This window comes from Parasteatoda tepidariorum, chromosome 9 (assembly GCF_043381705.1).
Source record: "Parasteatoda tepidariorum isolate YZ-2023 chromosome 9, CAS_Ptep_4.0, whole genome shotgun sequence".
NCBI lineage: Eukaryota > Metazoa > Arthropoda > Arachnida > Araneae > Theridiidae > Parasteatoda > Parasteatoda tepidariorum.
The window spans coordinates 48,615,199-48,634,704 of NC_092212.1; the positions used below are offsets into that span (position 1 = coordinate 48,615,199).

At 31.4% G+C, this 19,506-nt stretch overlaps 1 protein-coding gene across 1 annotated transcript in view; it reads left to right on the plus strand.

Moving 5' to 3' along the window:
* Nucleotides 1–305: 305 nt before the first annotated feature.
* LOC107450969 (fatty-acid amide hydrolase 2) overlaps nucleotides 306–19,506 on the plus strand; it is a 33,620-nt gene continuing 14,419 nt past the window's right edge. The window contains exons 1-6 of the mRNA XM_043055395.2: nucleotides 306–610; nucleotides 5,631–5,838; nucleotides 7,807–8,038; nucleotides 11,166–11,375; nucleotides 13,804–13,923; nucleotides 16,860–17,014. Of these exons, the coding sequence (XP_042911329.1) occupies nucleotides 5,668–5,838; nucleotides 7,807–8,038; nucleotides 11,166–11,375; nucleotides 13,804–13,923; nucleotides 16,860–17,014 (888 nt within the window). The 5' untranslated portion in view covers nucleotides 306–610; nucleotides 5,631–5,667. The remainder of the gene's footprint in view (nucleotides 611–5,630; nucleotides 5,839–7,806; nucleotides 8,039–11,165; nucleotides 11,376–13,803; nucleotides 13,924–16,859; nucleotides 17,015–19,506) is intronic.

Below are 19,506 nucleotides of genomic sequence, written 5' to 3' on the forward strand. Positions count from 1 at the left end.
TAATAAATGATAAATCAGTCATTTACAAAAGGTGTAAAATATTTAAGTAAACCAAATGAAAATTGAAATAAGATTTGCGCTGGCCATGATTTTTACTTTATGATCAAATTCACTTCTAGTTTTGTATAATTCATTTTATGAATAATTTTATTCAAATTATAAATGATTATGTGAAAATAATTGTTATACATGATTTTATTTAATACGTGATCCATTGATTCACTTACTAAAATAAAAGTACTTTTATTTATTTATTTTTTTCCATTTTGGAGAGAACCTCAGCGGTATTTCTCCATAAATCAAATGAACATTAACCGACCTTTCCATTTTATTTAAAAAATTTACCTTGTAGACTGATGAAGATCAGACTGTTAGATCTGATAAGCTTTGTTGCTGTGTCAATAGATAATTTTTTTTCCTTATATTATCATAAGGTAGACCTTTGATCATTGACTGATTTAAAGGCTAAAAATGTAATTGATAAGATTTTTACATAGAGATATCTAATCTTAGAGATTATTTAATATTACTTTTCCTTCGCTTCCAGCGACTTTTTGTGATTTTTATACTAAAAATTGCATTGAGAAGAAGAGTGGCTTTTTTTAGAAAGGTAAATATTCTTTTTGTTTTTTATTTGTTTCTTCTGGAACGCAATGTAATCAGATAAGAAGGTTTTTATTTTGGTCTTGATTTTGTGTCTCATTTTATTTAGGGTAATCTAAAAATATTAGTTTTGTGGTTTATTAAAAAAAGGCTTTTAAATTGCAATTTTGTTTTGGAAAATTGAAATATTAAATTAATAAAAATTGAAAAAAAGGGCAAGTTCATTTTCTTTATCTCATTTTCCCAAAAGGTACAGTGTGAACGTTTTACATCTGGGGTACTCTACCGTAATATATTCGACTGAAACATTAACCCTCTCTTTCTTTTTTCATCATTTTATACTGCGTTAAACTTTATAAAAAGAAATATTGCTACTAGTTTCTGAAAGTATGTTGAAACGTACGTCTAAGGTATAGAATACAACAGAAAAAAACGGGGCTTAATATAATGACCGTACAATTCCATACAATATATATCTTGTAAGGAATAAATAAATATACCGTCTTTCGTCTAAGCGCGTGTAAATATTATTGCTTATTTACTTTTGTTGCAAAATTATCAATTGCATCTGTATATTGTTGGAGCGATTAGCTTAAACTTTTATTTGGCACTTGTGATCCGTTTTTAATTTTTATTTTCCATTTAAGTGCCAATGTACTCATTTTGAAAATTCCTATGCCTTCTTTTTATTCATAAAAGAGTGATAACTTATTTTTTACATTCTAAGCATTGATTTTGCAAGACTGGGACGTTTCTATCCCCCTAATATATTATTAAGATGATTCTGTTTGATTTGAAATCATTCTATTAATAGATTGATTGTATTATTACTTATTATAATCACCTGTCATATTACTTATAATCATTCTATTAATAAATTGCGATTTCTTTTAACTAACGGTAACTAAGATTGATAAATATTTACACTCTTGTCTATAAACTAAGGATAATGAAGTTCAGGCACAGAAAGAGACAGAAGCCAAACAAATTTGATTTATTTGTAAAGTCTATGTATTAAACAAAAGGTAAATAGCAAAAAAGATGCTATATGTTTGACATAATTAATAAAAATTGCGATTTTTACTCCCTGGAGCAAATTTTAAAAAAGAACCTATTTACAAAAAACAATATAACATGGTTAGTATGATGGTTAATACGGAGTATGTCTCCCAGACGATGCAATACAGGCCGTACAACGGCTAGGCATGCTGAGTATCAAATTATCAATCTGATCTTGGGGAATAGTACACCACTAATAAAGCAATGCCCTCCGAAAGTCCGGCAGACAGGTGGGGGGGGGTTGACGGGCTGCAATTCGTAGGCCAAGCATATCCCACACATGCTCTATTGGATTCAAGTCCGGTGAGTATGCTGGCCAATNGTCTGTGCTAACTATTTCCATCAATTTATGTTTTGTAGAACAAAAATAGAGAAAGTAAAAATGTCATCAGTACTTTGTTAAAAAAGGAAAAACAGAAATAATTTTAAACATAGTCGACAATAAAATGGATGTATATTGTTTATATTTGCCGCTGATCGGCAAATAAAAATTCTATCCGCGGGCCGGATAAAATCCTCCGGCGGGCCACAGTTGGCCCGCTGGCCGTAGTTTCCCCATCCCTGATCTAGACCAATGTGCCCTAAGCATCTGTACACGGTCTGCCTTGAAACTGTCGTACTGGTAGCTGAAGAGAACTGGCGAGACAGGTCTGATGCTGTGCTCCGTCCGTTTCTTTTGGCAGTAACTGCCAAATACTGGTCTTCCTTCGGCGTTGTAACTCGGGGGCGACCTGTGCTGTAACGTCTACTCACATTACCATCGTCTTGGAATCGTTGCCAAAGCCTGGAGATGACACTCTGGGTGATTCCTAGTTCCTCGGATACTTTCAGCTGTTTACGTCCATTTACCGATGATTCTGCCACGTAAAAAATCATCCAAATGCTTCCTTTGTGCCATAACTATGCGGTTATTGCACTGAAAGGCTTTTAAAGCGCTTGTGAACAATTTTACTTCTTTGCCACCATTCCTTATATACCCCTCTCTTACACTCTCGTCATTGTGACGTACTACCAGCGTCATCTAGTGGTTTCCTGTAATTTGCATATTCTTCTTCAGGATGTGTGTGATAATTCTACAGGTGAAATTTTAATTTTAGAGTTTGATTTCCGTGTGACTCTGAATTATCCTTAATTTATGGACATGAGTGTACTTTGTTAAAGAGTAAATACCCTCCCACTTGTTTCATAAAGGCAGTTCCCATATTGCAAAAAAATCGCTAAGTATATGTCTATTAGCCGTCAATTGCAACATCTTTTATGATTCGTCCCATGCCTTATCCATCACCTCCTACATCAAGAAGCCTCCACACGGTCTTTTATAAGTAGTCCGCGCAGACTGTTTAAAAAGTGAACCAGTTGTGCGCATGAACCCAAAACATTCTATAAAGTAAATGAGAGAAATTTATCTTATATATTTGAGAATTGAATCTGCAGTGGTTGACAAGTGAATAAGGCAAACTAATAATATTCATAAATAAAATAAATTTTTAGTCATATATTTCCTACCACTTTCTTATTTTAACTATATTCTGTATTAAATGACTCGTTCGGTAAGTGGATATCCTTCATAGTGGTCTGATCGGAATACCTATAAAAAACCGTGTGGAGGCTTTCAGTTATAGGAGGCGTTGCCTTATCCCATGAACGACCATTACGTAGCCCTGCGAAACTTCAAGGAAGATCTACTGGAAAATACCAGTGGTCTGGCAGTCGACCACGGAAGTCCTATCATGCATGATATGTAGACGTAAAGACGCATGCGTTTTTTGAATCATCTACGATTGCGTACTAAATGATCGTCTGTATCTAAACCTGCATCTTAAGCCAAGCATTTCAAAACGATATGACGATATGCTAAATTTCAATATATATATAATATATACGGTTAATGCAATTAAGAGAAAAACCATTTAAAATGTGAAATACTGATCCATTAATAACCTGTGCAACCACTAGAATTTTGAATGTAAGCATGCAATCGGGCATGCTTTCTGTCATGCAGATGCCGTATGCCCTTGTGTGGAATGGAGTTGCACTTGTCTGTTGCACTTGATCAGTCAATACGAGGAGAGTTAATGCTGGTTGTGGATGACGCTGAATTTGTCATCCAATAGTATCCCCGTACGTACTCGATTTGTGAAAGAGCTGGTGATCTAGCAGGCCAAGCTGACATATCGATTTTCTGTAGAGCATGTTGGGTAACAACATCAGTATGAGGGCAAGCGATATCCCGTTGAAAAATACTCAATTGAATGCTTTTGTAAAATAGAGTTCTATGTGTATTGCACTTGATCAGTCAATACCAGGATAGTTAATGCTGGTTGTGGATGACGCTGAATTTGTCATCCAATAGTGTCCCATACGTACTCGATTTGTGAAAGATCTGGTGATCTAGCAGGCCAAGTTAACATATCGACATTCTGTAGAGCATGTTTTGTAACAACAGCAGTACGAGGGCGAGGGACATCCCGTTGGAAAATATCCCCTTGAATGCTGCACATGAATGGTTTTAAAATTAAAATAAAATTAATAAAGGAAATTTTATACCGGTAAATTATTTATATCCCGTTAAACTGTATTTTTTTCTGTTCACAATTATATTTTAGAATCTGTTCGCTGTAATAGAGATGGGCAAAACTGCTACTTTTCAGTCACTGTTACTTCTGCTACTGGGACCCAAAAGTAACAGTGACAAATAGCAGTGACTGTTATTATTTCGATATAGATTTAATCGATATTTTATATCGATTAATCGTTTTTATTTATAAAAACTTGGTATAAATTAATCGATTAAGTGCATTAGTTAATAATCGATATGATTAGTTTTTAGTTAATTTAATCGATATAATATTTTTATTGTAAAATTAATCGCTGTAATTTGTTTTTATTAAAATTAATCTATATCATCAATTTTTAATGTAGTCAATTAAAATAATTAATCTTTATACTGAGTCATTCTTATGGAAAGAGATAATTTTTAATAATGTATATCGCAGAACGCAATTTAGTAGTATGGTATTTAATAACTAATATGGGACCTTATTTAATTCTTGTAAAATGTTAAAATAACAAAATCAAAGCTTTTATCTCAGATAAGATATTAAATTAAAACTCATAATTCTTCTCGTTACTAATATTTTCATNATGCATGCCAGTATACTTGAAAATGTATTACATTAATTTTTTGCAGTGACAACGGAGCTATCTCAAGTGTGGGGGGGGGGACTCTCTCCCTCCCTGTATAAAAAATTTAACTTCATGGTTCCAATCGCTTTAAAATTAAAATAAAATTAATAAAGGAAATTTTATACCGGTAAATTATTTATATCCCGTTCAACTGTATTTTTTTCTGTTCACAATTGTAATTTTGAATCTGTTCGCTGTAACATATTTGAACAAAAATATTTTTCCATCATTCAGCTACAGAGACGTACGTTTTCTCTGCGGGGGATAAGTAAAGGATGACGTTTTTTAAAGAATTCAGACGTAAAATTTATCAATTTTAAAAAAATTTTAAATTTAATTACACAAAAATTGCAATCTTAGAAGGGGCTGTGTCCCTTTAAAAAATGTGAAGATGCTGAAGTCCCCTCTGCTACCCCCGGAACCAGTGGCCCACATCCCCCCCCCAAGCTCTTGGGCGCATTCTTGGGCAAATTCTAAATCCCCCCCCAAACTATTCGTTTTATTTAGTGTAAAAATTCCCCCACTCCAAGCTTTAAGTGGGCGCATCGTGCTCCCACCTTCCCCCCCCCCCGGATGGGGGCCCTTGCCCGGAACTGCGGCCCCAGCCAATATCTTACAATACGGTTAACTAAACGGAACATTTACTTTGTTAAAACAGCGTCTGAAATGAAATATTTAGCTTAATTTAAATAAGGAATTAAACATTAAGAAAAGTAATTTAATTTTCTGAAAACTATTGTATTGTGTCATTAAAATATAATTTTTTTTTAAACATTTTACAGATTTGAAAAAATTGTGATGAAACTAAGGTGATATACCATGGGTGTGGTATTTTGGTTAGCGCATTCATTGTATCGAGTGTTATACTCTTTCATCCACATTATTTTAGCTTTCTACCATAAAGGTAAAAAACAAATTGTTCCACCAATCAAGTATCCTCTTCTACTCAAATCTGCATCTAAACTTGCCGAAGAAATACGGGAAGGAAAAGTAAATGATTATTTTTCAAATTTTATTTCCTTATTGAGATTTTGATGGGTACAAAAATATGCAATATGTTTGAAAGGAATAACCATTGTTTAAAAGCCAAATTTACAATTTTCAACGAATTATTCAGATTGTATTACTACGTAGAGTTGAAATATTCTTTGTTTTGCGCACTACGTGCTACTGAAAGTTAAAAATTAATTTATGTTATATTAAAATGCAGTTAAAATATCCTTCATTATAATAAATGAAATATCATAATCAATTCAGCCATGGAAATTCCCTAGGAAAAAAAAATTCTGTTAAAGTGTGATATTATGCTCAAATTTCATGTATAAAAATTTTAAATGAACCAATTTTTTAACACAGTAATTACGTTGAAATTTACTTAACTGCGTAATAAATTTGTTAAACTACTAATTTTAGGATACTCATAAAACACCACCTAAATTTTCTGCTCCGAATAATTTACTAATGTAAGTACTTGCAGTAATAAATTTAGTTTGTAGCGTAACTACCACTACGATTATTAAGCATCAATTGAATATTATATAGAACATGCTTATTTCAATTCATTTAAGTAACACTATTTTGATTTATAAAAGTTGGAATTGTCAACGGATAGTCTTCCCCATTCGGCGACTAGCTTGATGCAGGGCTAAGCTTGATCACCATCCAAAATTATCTTGCACAGCACATGAACTTTAATACAAACTAAGCCGAATGCTCAGCTCAACTGTTTTTCTGATTCTTCATCTCCTCTAATACTCTCACCTAAATTAGTTTTAAACAATATATTAACCGTAATGCTGCTACTTCCTTACGCACCCCTCGAGCCATATCTTGAGTATCGTATAATATATACGCATATGCTATTGCCCGAAATAGGCAAGCCTGCTACCACCATTTGGTATGACAGTATGTGGTACTATAACACCATTTATGTTTAAAATTTCTACAGCCATTTTAGAAAGGATTAGAAATAAATCTTAATAATTATTTCGCAGCTTTTAATTTATCCAAAAAACAATTAGACGAACTCTTCCAAAATTTCATAAAGAAAAACAATGGCTATCCAACTAATGTAATTAAATTCTACATTAAATCATTAAGTTAATTGTATGTTATAATTATTAACGAATTTATTTCAATTCAATAAAACAAATCTATAAATTTATTTTAATGAGTGTATTTATTGGATTTACGTAAAAAATTTCTTTGTTAACTAAAATTATTTTTTTTTTACCATGTACAAATCCAATTCAGGCAGCTTCGGTCTTCGAATATTTAATAAAGAATTTTTTTTCAATAACAATTTTTTCAATAAATGTTAATAATTTCTCTAAAAATCATACAAGTTAAAATTTTATGATCAAAATTAAACCTTTTATTAATTATAAACTTTGAATTATCCAGTATAATATTACTACCTTGAGCACATCCACATTCTGGAGAGTCGCATATAACTAATAAATCAAATGCGCTTCTGTGCATGCCATGAAAGGCATCCCTCTATCTTCTATTTACGCTTTTACTTTCATATTTTATAATTTGGCTAACTTGTTAAGAAAACATTTTGAACCATTTCTTACCGATTCTGATAAGATTAAATACATTTGACTTTACCCGTCTTATATGTAACATTTTGTGTTTTCTTCTATTATTACTTGATATATTGTTTTATTTTGTATTTTTTGCTTAATATGTTCATTTTTTGGTGTTCTTCCCACAATTGTTTGATATATTTTCCTTTCGCTATTTTAATACAATATTAGAAAGCACTCTTGTTTGCAGATATAATCGTGAGAGCTGATGGCGAGATTATACCTTTTCGTTATTTTGCTTTCCGGCTCTTTAATTTTTTTAAAACAAAGTTTTAAATATTTAAAAAAAGCCATTTTATTTCATAAATTTTTTTTCTCTTTGAAAATATATGTTTTTCCCACCATGTTTTTTTTTCCAACTTAAAAGGTAAAAAGTGAAGAAGTAGTTCAAGCCTACGTAAATAGAATCTTAGAAGTTGAGCCATACATAAATGCTGTTGTTCAAGATCGTTTCACCGAAGCTTTAGAAGAAGCAAAAGAAGTTGATAAAATAATCAGCGAAATTACGTACTCTGAATCATTTTCCAAGCAACAACTGGCTGATGAAAAACCATTCTTTGGCGTGCCATTTACTATTAAGCTTCTGATAAAAGTTAAAGGTGAGAGATATCATGTATTGCTTTGAAGATATAGTCATTTAAAATAGCTATTTGAATTTGCATAATTACCTAGAAAATTAAGTATTGTATTTTGTGGGTAATATAATTACAGGTCACATTATTTAACTGTTCAGGAGAGTGTTTTTGATGGAAAACATCACGGTTTACGTATAGGCAAATGGTTGTTTTTGTGTGCTGTTATTTAATGCAAAGCTGTTTGGTACTTTGAAAGAAAAAAATTGGCTGTAAAAACTAATATCTATTTTGTTTTTGATATGGTAAAATGTTTCATACCACCAGGACTATTTTATTATTATTATAACAACAATATATAAATATTTATTGTCCGAGTAAAAGTAAATAGTGGTAGGTAAGTTATAATTAACGGAGATACCAACTTTATTCGAACAGGGGATAAAGGTAGTCTTTTAAAGTAAGATTCTTGGTTTAGTAAATTCGATTTATAGGGTTTTTACTCCCCACTATTTCTAAATTACTCAAAGGCTTATAAGATACGCTACTTTCTTATGGTGGAGCCTTTAAAAAACACAGAGAAAATCTAATATTATATAGCATCAAAACTAATGCAAAATAATATTACAGCGAACGCTAGATAATATTAGTTTGCATTGAATCAAATATTATATAACGCAGAGCAAACAACGACGTCTTGTATCTTTCTAATATTAGAAGTTGTGCAAGATAACGTTAGATTTTGCCGATTTTCTGATATTATCTAATATTATGTGCTACTTGGTTATTTTTGCATGGTTTTTAAAAGGTATGGCATGATATTACTTCTTAAAAGTGGTAAATTACATAAGCCTGCGAAATATTTAGAAATAGTGGTGGATAAAAATCTATTAAATTGAATTTAATAAACCAAGAATCACAAGTGATAAACTGCCACTTTAAACTATTTATTTGCTGTCCGAAGCAAGTTGGCATCTCTGAAAACATTGCAAAATTAACCTAATGCAAAATAATATTACAGCGAACGCTAAATAATATTAGTTTGCATAGAATCCAATATTATATAACGCAGAGCAAACAGCGACCTCTTGTATCTTTCTAATATTAGAAGTTGTGCAAGATGACGTTAGATTTTACCGAATTTCTGATATTATCTAAAATTATGTGCTACTTGGTTATTTTTGCATGGTTATTAAAGGGTATGGCATGATATAACTTTTTAAAAGTGGTAAATTACATAAGCCTGCGAAATATTTAGAAATAGTGGTGGATAAAAATCTACTAAATTGAATTTAATAAACCAAGAATCACAATTGATAAACTGCCACTTTAAAATATTTATTTGCTGTCCGGAGAAGGTTGGCATCTCTGAAAACATTGCAAAATTAACCATAAATATCTTCTAAGAAGTAATTATTTAGATTGGGCTGCCACCGTTCATCGCTTTTTGAAAAAATATCTTCTAGTTGTAGCTAAGTTTAATAAGTCGTTCTTTGATTTGCAAATTTACAATTAGATTTGATTGAAGTTATTTTGCACACCAGTACGGGTGAATGATTAAAAAGTAAATCTGAAACACCACTTTATCCTGTTCTCTCGTCGCCTGGTTTTTAAAATGTTGGCAAAAATGCACAAGTTTCAGAAAACTTTAGTTTTTAATTGTATACCTCTCAGTAAAATATTTTGCGAAAAAGATTATTAGATTCAGCCTTGTTAATTTTTGAAGGAAATATATCTGTCTGAGAATTTCAGAACTAAAAACGGTATCTTGAAGGAAATTACGTTTCCATTTATATTAACGCAAAATAAATAATACTACTATTATAAATTTGTTAGGACCAGTCACCCTGATTACGTAACTCCACGTACATTACAACTATGCATTATAATTGTTAGTACGAAAGTCTTAGTAAAAGAAAAATCAGTTTCTTAATTTTTTTTTAGGAAAAAATGCATCAGGATTAGGTGTTTTTGACACGACACCAAGAATTTCTTGTCAAAGTTCGAAGTAATTTAAAATTGTATTAACCCTTTCGCGGCGACTGTCACATATACGTGACAGCATAAAACCGTATCAATCAGGGTAAAAATATAAAACTGGTAATCAAAGTATTTCTTTAGCAGTTTATTTGTGGGCGGAGTTATAATTGTTTGATTCACTTTATTCACCAATACTTTATTCAAAATAAAACTATTTAGTTATACTTTGACTTAACATTGATTATATATATGATTAAACTAACAATAATTGAAGTAAAAACAAAGTAAGTCTGTCAAATTAGCAACGACTACATTTAAGTTACCGTTTTTTATTGAATTATAACTTTATTTTGATTTTGTACGAGTGCTTTTCTGAATCACCCGTCCCCAAGGGGTTAAAGCAAGGAAAGTCAATACAACTCTGAATGTGATCATAATTCCAATCCTGCGTATTATAACTTGCTTATCAAAAAAAATTTTTTACTGATACTTTAAATAATATTTCATTAAAAATTTAAATATTAGTTCAAAAATATTTAAGTTCTACGATTTATTCTTTATTTAAGATTACATTATACGCTTTCAAACATATGATTACACACATTTATGTAGAATAAACTCAAGTACTATCTGTAAATAATTTTAATTAAATTTAATAATAGTTTTAGACAAAACAAGTGCTGTTGTTTCATTTTAATTTATATTTCAATATGTTCTACATTTAATAAGTTCTTTAATTAAAAACATAAATTTTTTATTTGTTATAGTTTTTTCCATTCTCTTTTTGGTAATTATTGAGCAATGTTAACATGAAACAACACTATAATCTAGTTTTAGACTAAAGTAGAAGGTATAAAACCAACGAGTTTTAATTTATTTCTTGTTATTAAATATATTTTAAATGCTAAAATTCTCATTAATTAATATGATATTAATTTTACATTATAATTTATTGATGAATTCTCAATCTTTTAGTGCAGTATTTTGTCATGAACTATCAGAAGAGTTTTGACAGTTGGCAGATGAACTCTTCTGCTTTGGACGATTTAAAATAGCTTTTGACTGGTCGTTAAAAACCATGGTTTTAACCGTATCTTGTCGAAAACCGTTCCAACCGTGGCATACGCCATTGCTTGTATTTCATTCCAATGAAATATTTTTTTTTTATGTCCAGGACTTCCTTGTACTGCTGGCAGTAAATTATTTGAACATCAGATTGCAGAAGAAGATGCTCATTGTGTTGCTTTAATAAAGAAAGCGGGTGGTATCATTTTGGCGAATACAAATACACCTGAATTCGGCTTTTCTTTGGAATGCTTCAATCTCCTTTATGGACAAACACGCAATCCCTATGATACGACAAGAACTCCTGGTGCAAGTAGTGGTAAAATATTCATTTATTATTCTGTTATTTATGAATTAACAGGAACTGTGAAAAGGGGGGACGTTTGTCCAGTGTCCACAGAGCCTTATTAACAATTGAATTCTTATTGAATTTATCAACTCATGATTAAAAAATATGCCTAAAATTTAGCTTAACTTTAAATTTCAGCTTAAAATCACCACAATTGTGTGTTCGAGATCCATGCGGAATCACTTAAATTATTAATATGTCTTGTTATAAAATTTTTACACTCATCAAATTACTTTATTCGTGATAAAAGCAAACACATTGCATGGTATGGTTCACTTGGCTTATTTAGCTTTTAATTACTCCATTTGAAAATGTTAGATAATTTCTAAATTTTCACGCAATATTTAACAAAATAAAAATACAAAACGAAAATATGAAAAAATATGTAGAATATAAAAAAGTGAATAATGGAAAATTTTTTGACTTGACAATACGTACACAAGGCATAAGTTGAAGTTTAATGTGTTTTATTCTTTGTTGTTAAAATTTGACTAAAGCCTCCTTACTAGATGATCAAAATTAGTTGATAGCATTGCAATTTAACTAAATTTATGTATTTATTTTAGATATTATGCTACAAAATAAAGCGAAAAGCATATATTAAGAATGATAAAAAAATGAAGATCTTAATGCTGAAATAGAAAGATCTTAATGCTGTAACACAACATATATAGTGTGGTATATTTTGTTATAGAAAAATATCTCTAGAAGTCTTGTGGATCTAACAAAACCTTTTAGGTGGTGACGCATTTTAACTTCCACAATTTGCAATATTTATACAGGTTTAGCATGACTTAATGAACGATCCTTTTTTATTTTCGAGGCTATTAAGCACAATACAGTGTGCTGTAGAATCATCGGATAAAATTTTTCTTTTGATAACAGGTAAAAACTAACGTCAGTTCGAGAAAAATATGAAATGACACTTTTAATAATTTTCAACGCTACGTAGTCGTAGTTTTATATGTCTTTGCACGTAGTGTAGATTGCATACCTGCCAACTTTTAATCCCTTCCATTATCATTTTTCCTAGTGGTATTAAACTGGAATTAAAACTTCAATTTTAAGCAAACAAATACGTTGTATATGAGCAAACTTAAGTTGACAACCATGATCATCATCATCATCATCGAAATATAACTGAGCGCCTGGGGCCGTTAGCGGCCTTTTTCCCATTCATCTTGTATTTAATCTTTAAGGTGGTTCTTTCTGATAACTGGAATAAAAGGAAATCAAATATTTTGTATTTTAGTTAAAATTATGTCACTACAAAAATGAGCTGCAATCGGCCTGAGGTATATGTCTTCTCTTAAGTTTTCGAACGTAAAAATTTCGTTGAATCCTGCGGTGTCACAATATATGGTCTTTTCAGAAAATCTGAAGTTTTGCTTTGCAATGTGATTCCTTTTTTATTTTCGAGGCTATTAAGCAGAATACAGTGTGCTGTAGAATCATCGGATAAAATTTTTCTGTTCATAACATCAATAAAAATAAAATATTTAGGTTATAATGCTCACAGTACATATCACAACATGTTATATTTCTGCGGGTAGAAACTAACAACAGTTCGAGAAAAATATGAAATGACAGTTTTAATAGTTTTCAACGCTACGTAGTCGTAGTTTTATATGTCTTTGCACCTAGTGTAGATTGTATGGTTAGTATTCTTCATTAGTACAGTCTACAACTACAACTACTAACAATATTACTGCCATGCAATTCAAAAACATAAGTGCTTCAGATTGATTCCAAAAAAGTTGCTTGGCAGCTATTTTCATTCTATTGCTAATGCTATTAACGCTAAAATAGAATTTCGATAAAACAAAGTAAATTTTTGAAATCTTTTTTATTATTTTTATTTTTTGTAATATGTAGATGTGACCATACAAAGATGCCAAAACTGGAAAAATCTTAATTTTGAATTTTTTCCCCTCTTACATTGCTTTTTCAATCGCGAATCGCACGGCAGAATCTATATATATATTTCTCTCACACGGCGACAAACAAAAAGGCTCATTACAACTCCCCGAATGTAAAGATGTAATTTTTTTTTAAAAAAAATGCTGTTATATGGATTTGAATGATTGTTTTGAATTCTTAAAATTTTTTGTATTTGCTATGTACCTAAGTTAGTAGCGAGAGAAGCGAGCTTGGTTTGCGAAGTAAATCGTATAAGACTGCGTAGCAATTTTCGGGGGTTGGCGAGCGTTAGCAAGCAGGTGGCATAGCCCACTAGTAGTATATGTTACATTAGAAATTTCATCAGGAAGAATCCAACAACAGCACGAAAAGATTAGTAGGTTGTATGGTAGTATTTTTTACAATAGACAGCTTGTATGTTCGCGTAATATTTTATATATTATCATCATACATAATGCATTACATTATATATTTTAAGGAGGAGAAGGTGCTTTACTAGGAGCAGGTGCTTCTGTTGTAGGGGTAGGAAACGATATGCTGGGCAGTGTCCGTTTACCAGCTCATTTTTGTGGAATTTTCTCTCACAAACCTTCAAAGGGTAAGTTGACAGATACATTTGAAACTTTAACCGGTTAACGCCCAGCGTCATATATTTAGGACAGTTCCTTTTTTCTGAAATATTCATTGTGGTGGGAAACTTTTTTCAGCATTTTCATTTATTTGGGTGAATTAAAAGATTATCAGATACCACAATGATTTTGTTATTTCTGATTAGATCTAGAATTATAAGGAGCAAGTACTTTTTGATCTATCAAAGACTTTTTGAATTCCGTAACAGTAGAAAAAACAATTAATTTCGAAAATATATTATACCACTGGTTCCATATAACCACTTTTTGTATCATTTCAATAAATAAATGCGGGACAAAATGGGTTAAGCTAGAAAAAAAGGATAAAAATTTTAAAGTACTGTTTTAATAGTTTGTTTTAAATTCCTGATTTAAAAAACTGTTACACTTTTAACAAAATATTTTAAAGAGTGGTAGGCTGAAGCTTTTAGAATTTTGAATAATTTTGAGATATAAAATAAGGTGACGTATTATGTCAGCATTTGGATCATTTTTATGTAATGGTATGGGAAATTTACTGTTTAAATTTCCATTATGGAACGTTTCTTTTCTTTTAAAAATATTAAGGACTGGCAACTCAAATATTGTATTCTCAGTGCTTACAATTTGAAGGACTGAATATTCCTATCAACCAAAATCTATTAATTATATAAAATTATATATCTTGTGATAGATATCTTTTCTGAAGTCAAACAATTGTCGATTTTTTTTAACAAAAAATTAGTAGTTAGCTGAAGAAAATTTCCTATTAATTTATATACAACCGCGTTCTTTTTAACAGCATATTTTCTATTACTGCAAAATAAGATTCCTTCAGGTAAACGGTTCAGTCAAATTTTTATTACAAATTATCATACATTTAAACACAAGCTTAGCTGCCACAAGAAGAAATTATCCCCAAAAGCGTAGAAAGTAGGCAGTCTTGTTTAACCCCTTCCTTTTCGCTCCCGTGAAAATGACGGGGTGAGATTTCGCCAGCTATTTCTCGCTCCCCTGATATTGACGGGCTGGAGTGTTCAGTAGTAACGCGCCAACAGGAATAAAACTAATTCATTTCTTTTGCCCGGAAAATATTTTGTTTCTCATTTTACACACCTGATGGCAGTACCAGGATATTTTTAAGGTAATTGTAGATAGTTAGTTTATTTCAAACTAGTTGCAGCACTAATCAAATACGTAATACAAATACAAAAGCCAAAAAATAGGCACTTTTATGACAATCTTCTTGAAAATTAACCGATCGTTAAGGGGTTAAAGAAACATTTACAAACCTGCCAAATATCTACTTCTTCCAAGGATGATTTTCCCATGCGATAATGAAATGACAATTGAATAACATTAGCAGTAAGGAATATTTTTTTCCCTACTTTACCGGAAGTTAAGCGTTAAGCACGTAGTCGGATGTTTATCATGCATTCAAACATATGCATAATTTACTTTGAAATTGGCTAAAACTACTTAAATTAAATTTATAAATCTAAGTATTAAAAAGACAAAGCAAAAAATTAGCTACTAGTTTGAATATAAAAATATAATCTTACAAAATAAAATGCAAGAATATGGCCAGGTAAGTTTATAGATCAGTGATACGTCTGTGAACTATTTTTTCCAGTTGTAGTGTATTAACACTTTACCGACCGGTAGCGGTTCGAACATACTATGCCCTTTCACCGCCCGTTCAGCTGCAGATCGTCCGAGACACCGGCTCGGTTTCGGCCTAGACTGACGCGCGGACTTCACCACTAAATATCAAAAATTACAAATATGATATAAAATGCAACGTTAAATCATCAATATACTGGTTACTGTATTAAAAAGTAGGCGTAACTATCTTTCTTTAACTAATCTTACAAAATATTTTGCTACCACTTTATTAGAACTTTTCCAGAAAGCGGAGCAGTTGGCATCCCTGCCTTCATATCGATGAAAAAATCCCGACTTTCCTCGCAGGAAAATCTAGTCGCACCCAGCTGCACGATGAAAAATCCCGACTCTTTTCGCAGGAAAATCTGGTCGCACCCAGCTGCACTCGAGAAAACGACAGCTGAATTTTTTTCAGGGCATGCTGAATTGGTGGAAAACGTAGTCACCACAGATCGGTCAAAAGTCGATTAATCGACGACCGGTCGGTAAGCGCTGGGGAGCAAACGTCGAATAATCGACGGCCGGTCGGTATACGATGAGAACAAAACGTCGATTAATCGACGACCGGTCGGTAAGCGCTGGGGAGCAAACGTCGAATAATCGACGGCCGGTCGGTATACGATGAGAACAAAACGTCGATTAATCGACGACCGGTCGGTAAGCGCTGAGAACAAAACGTCGATTAATCGACGGCCGGTCGGTAAAGTGTTAAGATCTAAATTTTTAAATTACACATTTTTATGAAATTTTAACTTCAGAACTCGGTCATTGATCAAAGTGACCTTATGCTTAAAAATATTATAAATTTGTCTTAGTTTCTGTTAAATTTGTTAGTTAAATTTGTTTTAATGTTTATGGTGGACGAAATTCAATACACTTCGAAGTATAAAAAAGTTATTGAAGAAATTCTGATACGACCAGGATAAATATTTTTCAAACTATGGAAGTTCCGTAGTTGTTGGAGGGTATGTTATTCGGACAGGATATTGTATATTTCTTCACATCATTCTGAATCAAAAAAGTGTTTCAGAAGTCAAGATTAGTTAAGATTTTAAATCAAATTCGTATTCGTTTAAGTGGTATTCAGACATAACATTAAAAAATCATTTTTATGCCCAATAACTTATAAACTATTAGTTTTCAAATATCTTGCTCTGTGTTATAAAATAAAACAAAGTAAAATGAATTATACGGAATAAACTTCAGTGTAAATGCTTTAGTTTTATATTTAGATTTTTTGATAATTGTATAAATTTTTCAGGTTTAGTTGTGAATTCAGGAAGTTTTCCAGTACCCCACCCTGATCATCTACCCTACATTTTTGTGGGACCAATGTGCAGATATTCTGAAGATCTTCAAGCAGTGATGAAAGTTTTTACTGAAGAAAACCCAATAAGACTCAAATTTGGACAAAAGGTATTTATGTTTTTATTATTAAAACAACGTAATTATATTCAGTGTACGATTTATCGAAACTAAGAAAGCAGAAAGAATAAACATTTGTAAATGTCTTTGTTAAAGTAAAGTTTCTTATTTCATATTTGCATAGTTTTTTTTTCTTTAAAAAAATCAGAAATAGGTAGGAAATCATAATTAAATGCAAAAATGCAAATTTCATTTTAGGTTGATGCGCGTATATATTGAAAAGAAGCAAGTACAAATAAAATTGGCCATTTGTAACTTTAAACAAATTTTTTTCTAGTGAGCTTGCTTACTTACTTCTTACTCATTATCTGAAAAAATTCAATTTCCAGAGAGTTTGGTTAAAGTTTTCATACCGTCAGACTACCATGAAATTTATTTTTATTTATTTATTTTACTCAGTGTAACAGAAGTAATTTTTAGTTTCACAAAAAAAACTTTTACCTGAAAACACATTTTCCCTTTGTTTTTTACTTGATCTAGAAGTTACTTTATTTTTTTGGGGGTTCAAAACAGCTAGGATACAGAGATTGTAGTTGTTTCTTATGAAACTTGGATAAGCCAAACGCTCCAGCCATTGGCCTTTGCGAACAGAACCTCTCGGATGGATGGCAACAGCACTCATTCATGAAGCTATTTCCACACTTTTGACATAGATCCGAAGGAGAAGGAAACCAGCCAAGGAGCATCAGATTCCACAGATTTCACGAGAACGGTACATCATAAGTACTCCGTAGATCTTAGTGGAGTAGACAGTAGAAGGTTCGAAAACCGGCCCCTCCGGATTGGAGTCCGATTACACTAATAGCAGGATCCGATAGAATCTTTACATAAATAAAGGACTGCAAAACTATATTTTGACTTTAAAACTGCTATTTGACTGTTAAATATTGGTCATGGGATAATATTTAGGTCATGTGATAATATATATTTAATTTAGTATCAAAAAAGTTAAGAAATTGTAATTAAATTTCATCTCATTGTATATAAATTACCTTTACAACTATCGGATGATTAAAAATCAAAAGTTAATGGTTAAAACATTTTTCATTTAATATACCATCTTCTTCTTCTTTGTGTTCGCAACACTCTCTTGGAGGCCTTGTCGGCCTCAACAGCTCACTAACACCAGTGCCTCCTATCCATGGCAATTCCCTTCCAATTTCTAATCTTGAGGGTTTTCAGGTCATTTTCGTTGTCGTTGAGCTATCTAGTAGGAGGCCTACATCTGGTTCGGGATCCCTCGGAGTTCTTGAGGGTGACAATTCTCATGGCGAAATTTTCAGGGCTTCTCCATAGATGGTCCATCAGGCTTTTCAGGGCTTCTCCATTAATACACCATCATTTTATTCAAATATTTTAAAAATATCTTACGTTTATCAAAAGCTAAATTAATAAATTCGATTTAAAATTTTAATAAATAAAATTATTAATTAGTTATCAAGTGCACTATTAGCAGATGTCTCAATCTACAATTTATCTACAATTTATATTAATCATTCTACATCCGAACATTTATCCAGATTTCTTTTTAGAAACATTTTTTAAAAATTTTGTTTGAAAATATGTAAAAATGAAAGCATATGTCTTTATTTATGTAATTAATTTTCCTAGAACTATATCTCGTAAATTATTTGTTCAATGAAAAATTATACGATTTTTATATTATTTAGCATAAATGTTATAAAACTCAGACAATTAATATATTCAACCCGAAACCTGTCAGAGAAAAATAAATTTTTAACGGGTACTCGAAACCAAGAAATCTTAGGACCCACTTTATCTGTAATGTGGACGTAGTGATTTAATTGGGCAACTTGAGTCACCAGCAGGCCTTTTCTCTTTCATCATACTCTCAGAGATGACAATTGTGGGAAAATTTAAAGTGGTTATATAAACATTTGATTTCTATCTTTATCTCAAAAAAGCAAACTGTTTATGACTACCACTAATCAACAGTTGAAATAAATATAGGATCTTTCAACGGTTAGAAAAGTTAATATAACCACTTAAAACTACCCAAACATAAGTATAAACTTAAACTCCTATCATTACGGATTCCAGAATTCTTGTCAAAAGTATCCATGTGAGGGTAAACTAATCATCAAAACAAGTAAAAATTTCCGAAACTTAGCATCAACTAGTTTGAGTTACTGAGTCAACTGAGTTTGAGTAACCAAATTATTATGATGATTGCAAACGTTGCTTAATAAATTTTAAAAACAAGAAAATTTGAAAATTACGGAGTTTATCAGTTACGAGTCGAAGAAAGTGTAAAATTCAACAAATTTTCACAGTTGCCAACACTTTCAAAACAAAAATTTTATTTGGGGACAAACTGAGAGAGTTTGAAGCTATAAAGGATGTCTCAGGATTATTGGGACAAACTTTAAAGAAAATGTATGGGATATTACAAAGATTCAGGATTGCATAGCAACACACGGTTGAAAACGTCAAGGAAAAGTATGACAGGTACAAGATACAGA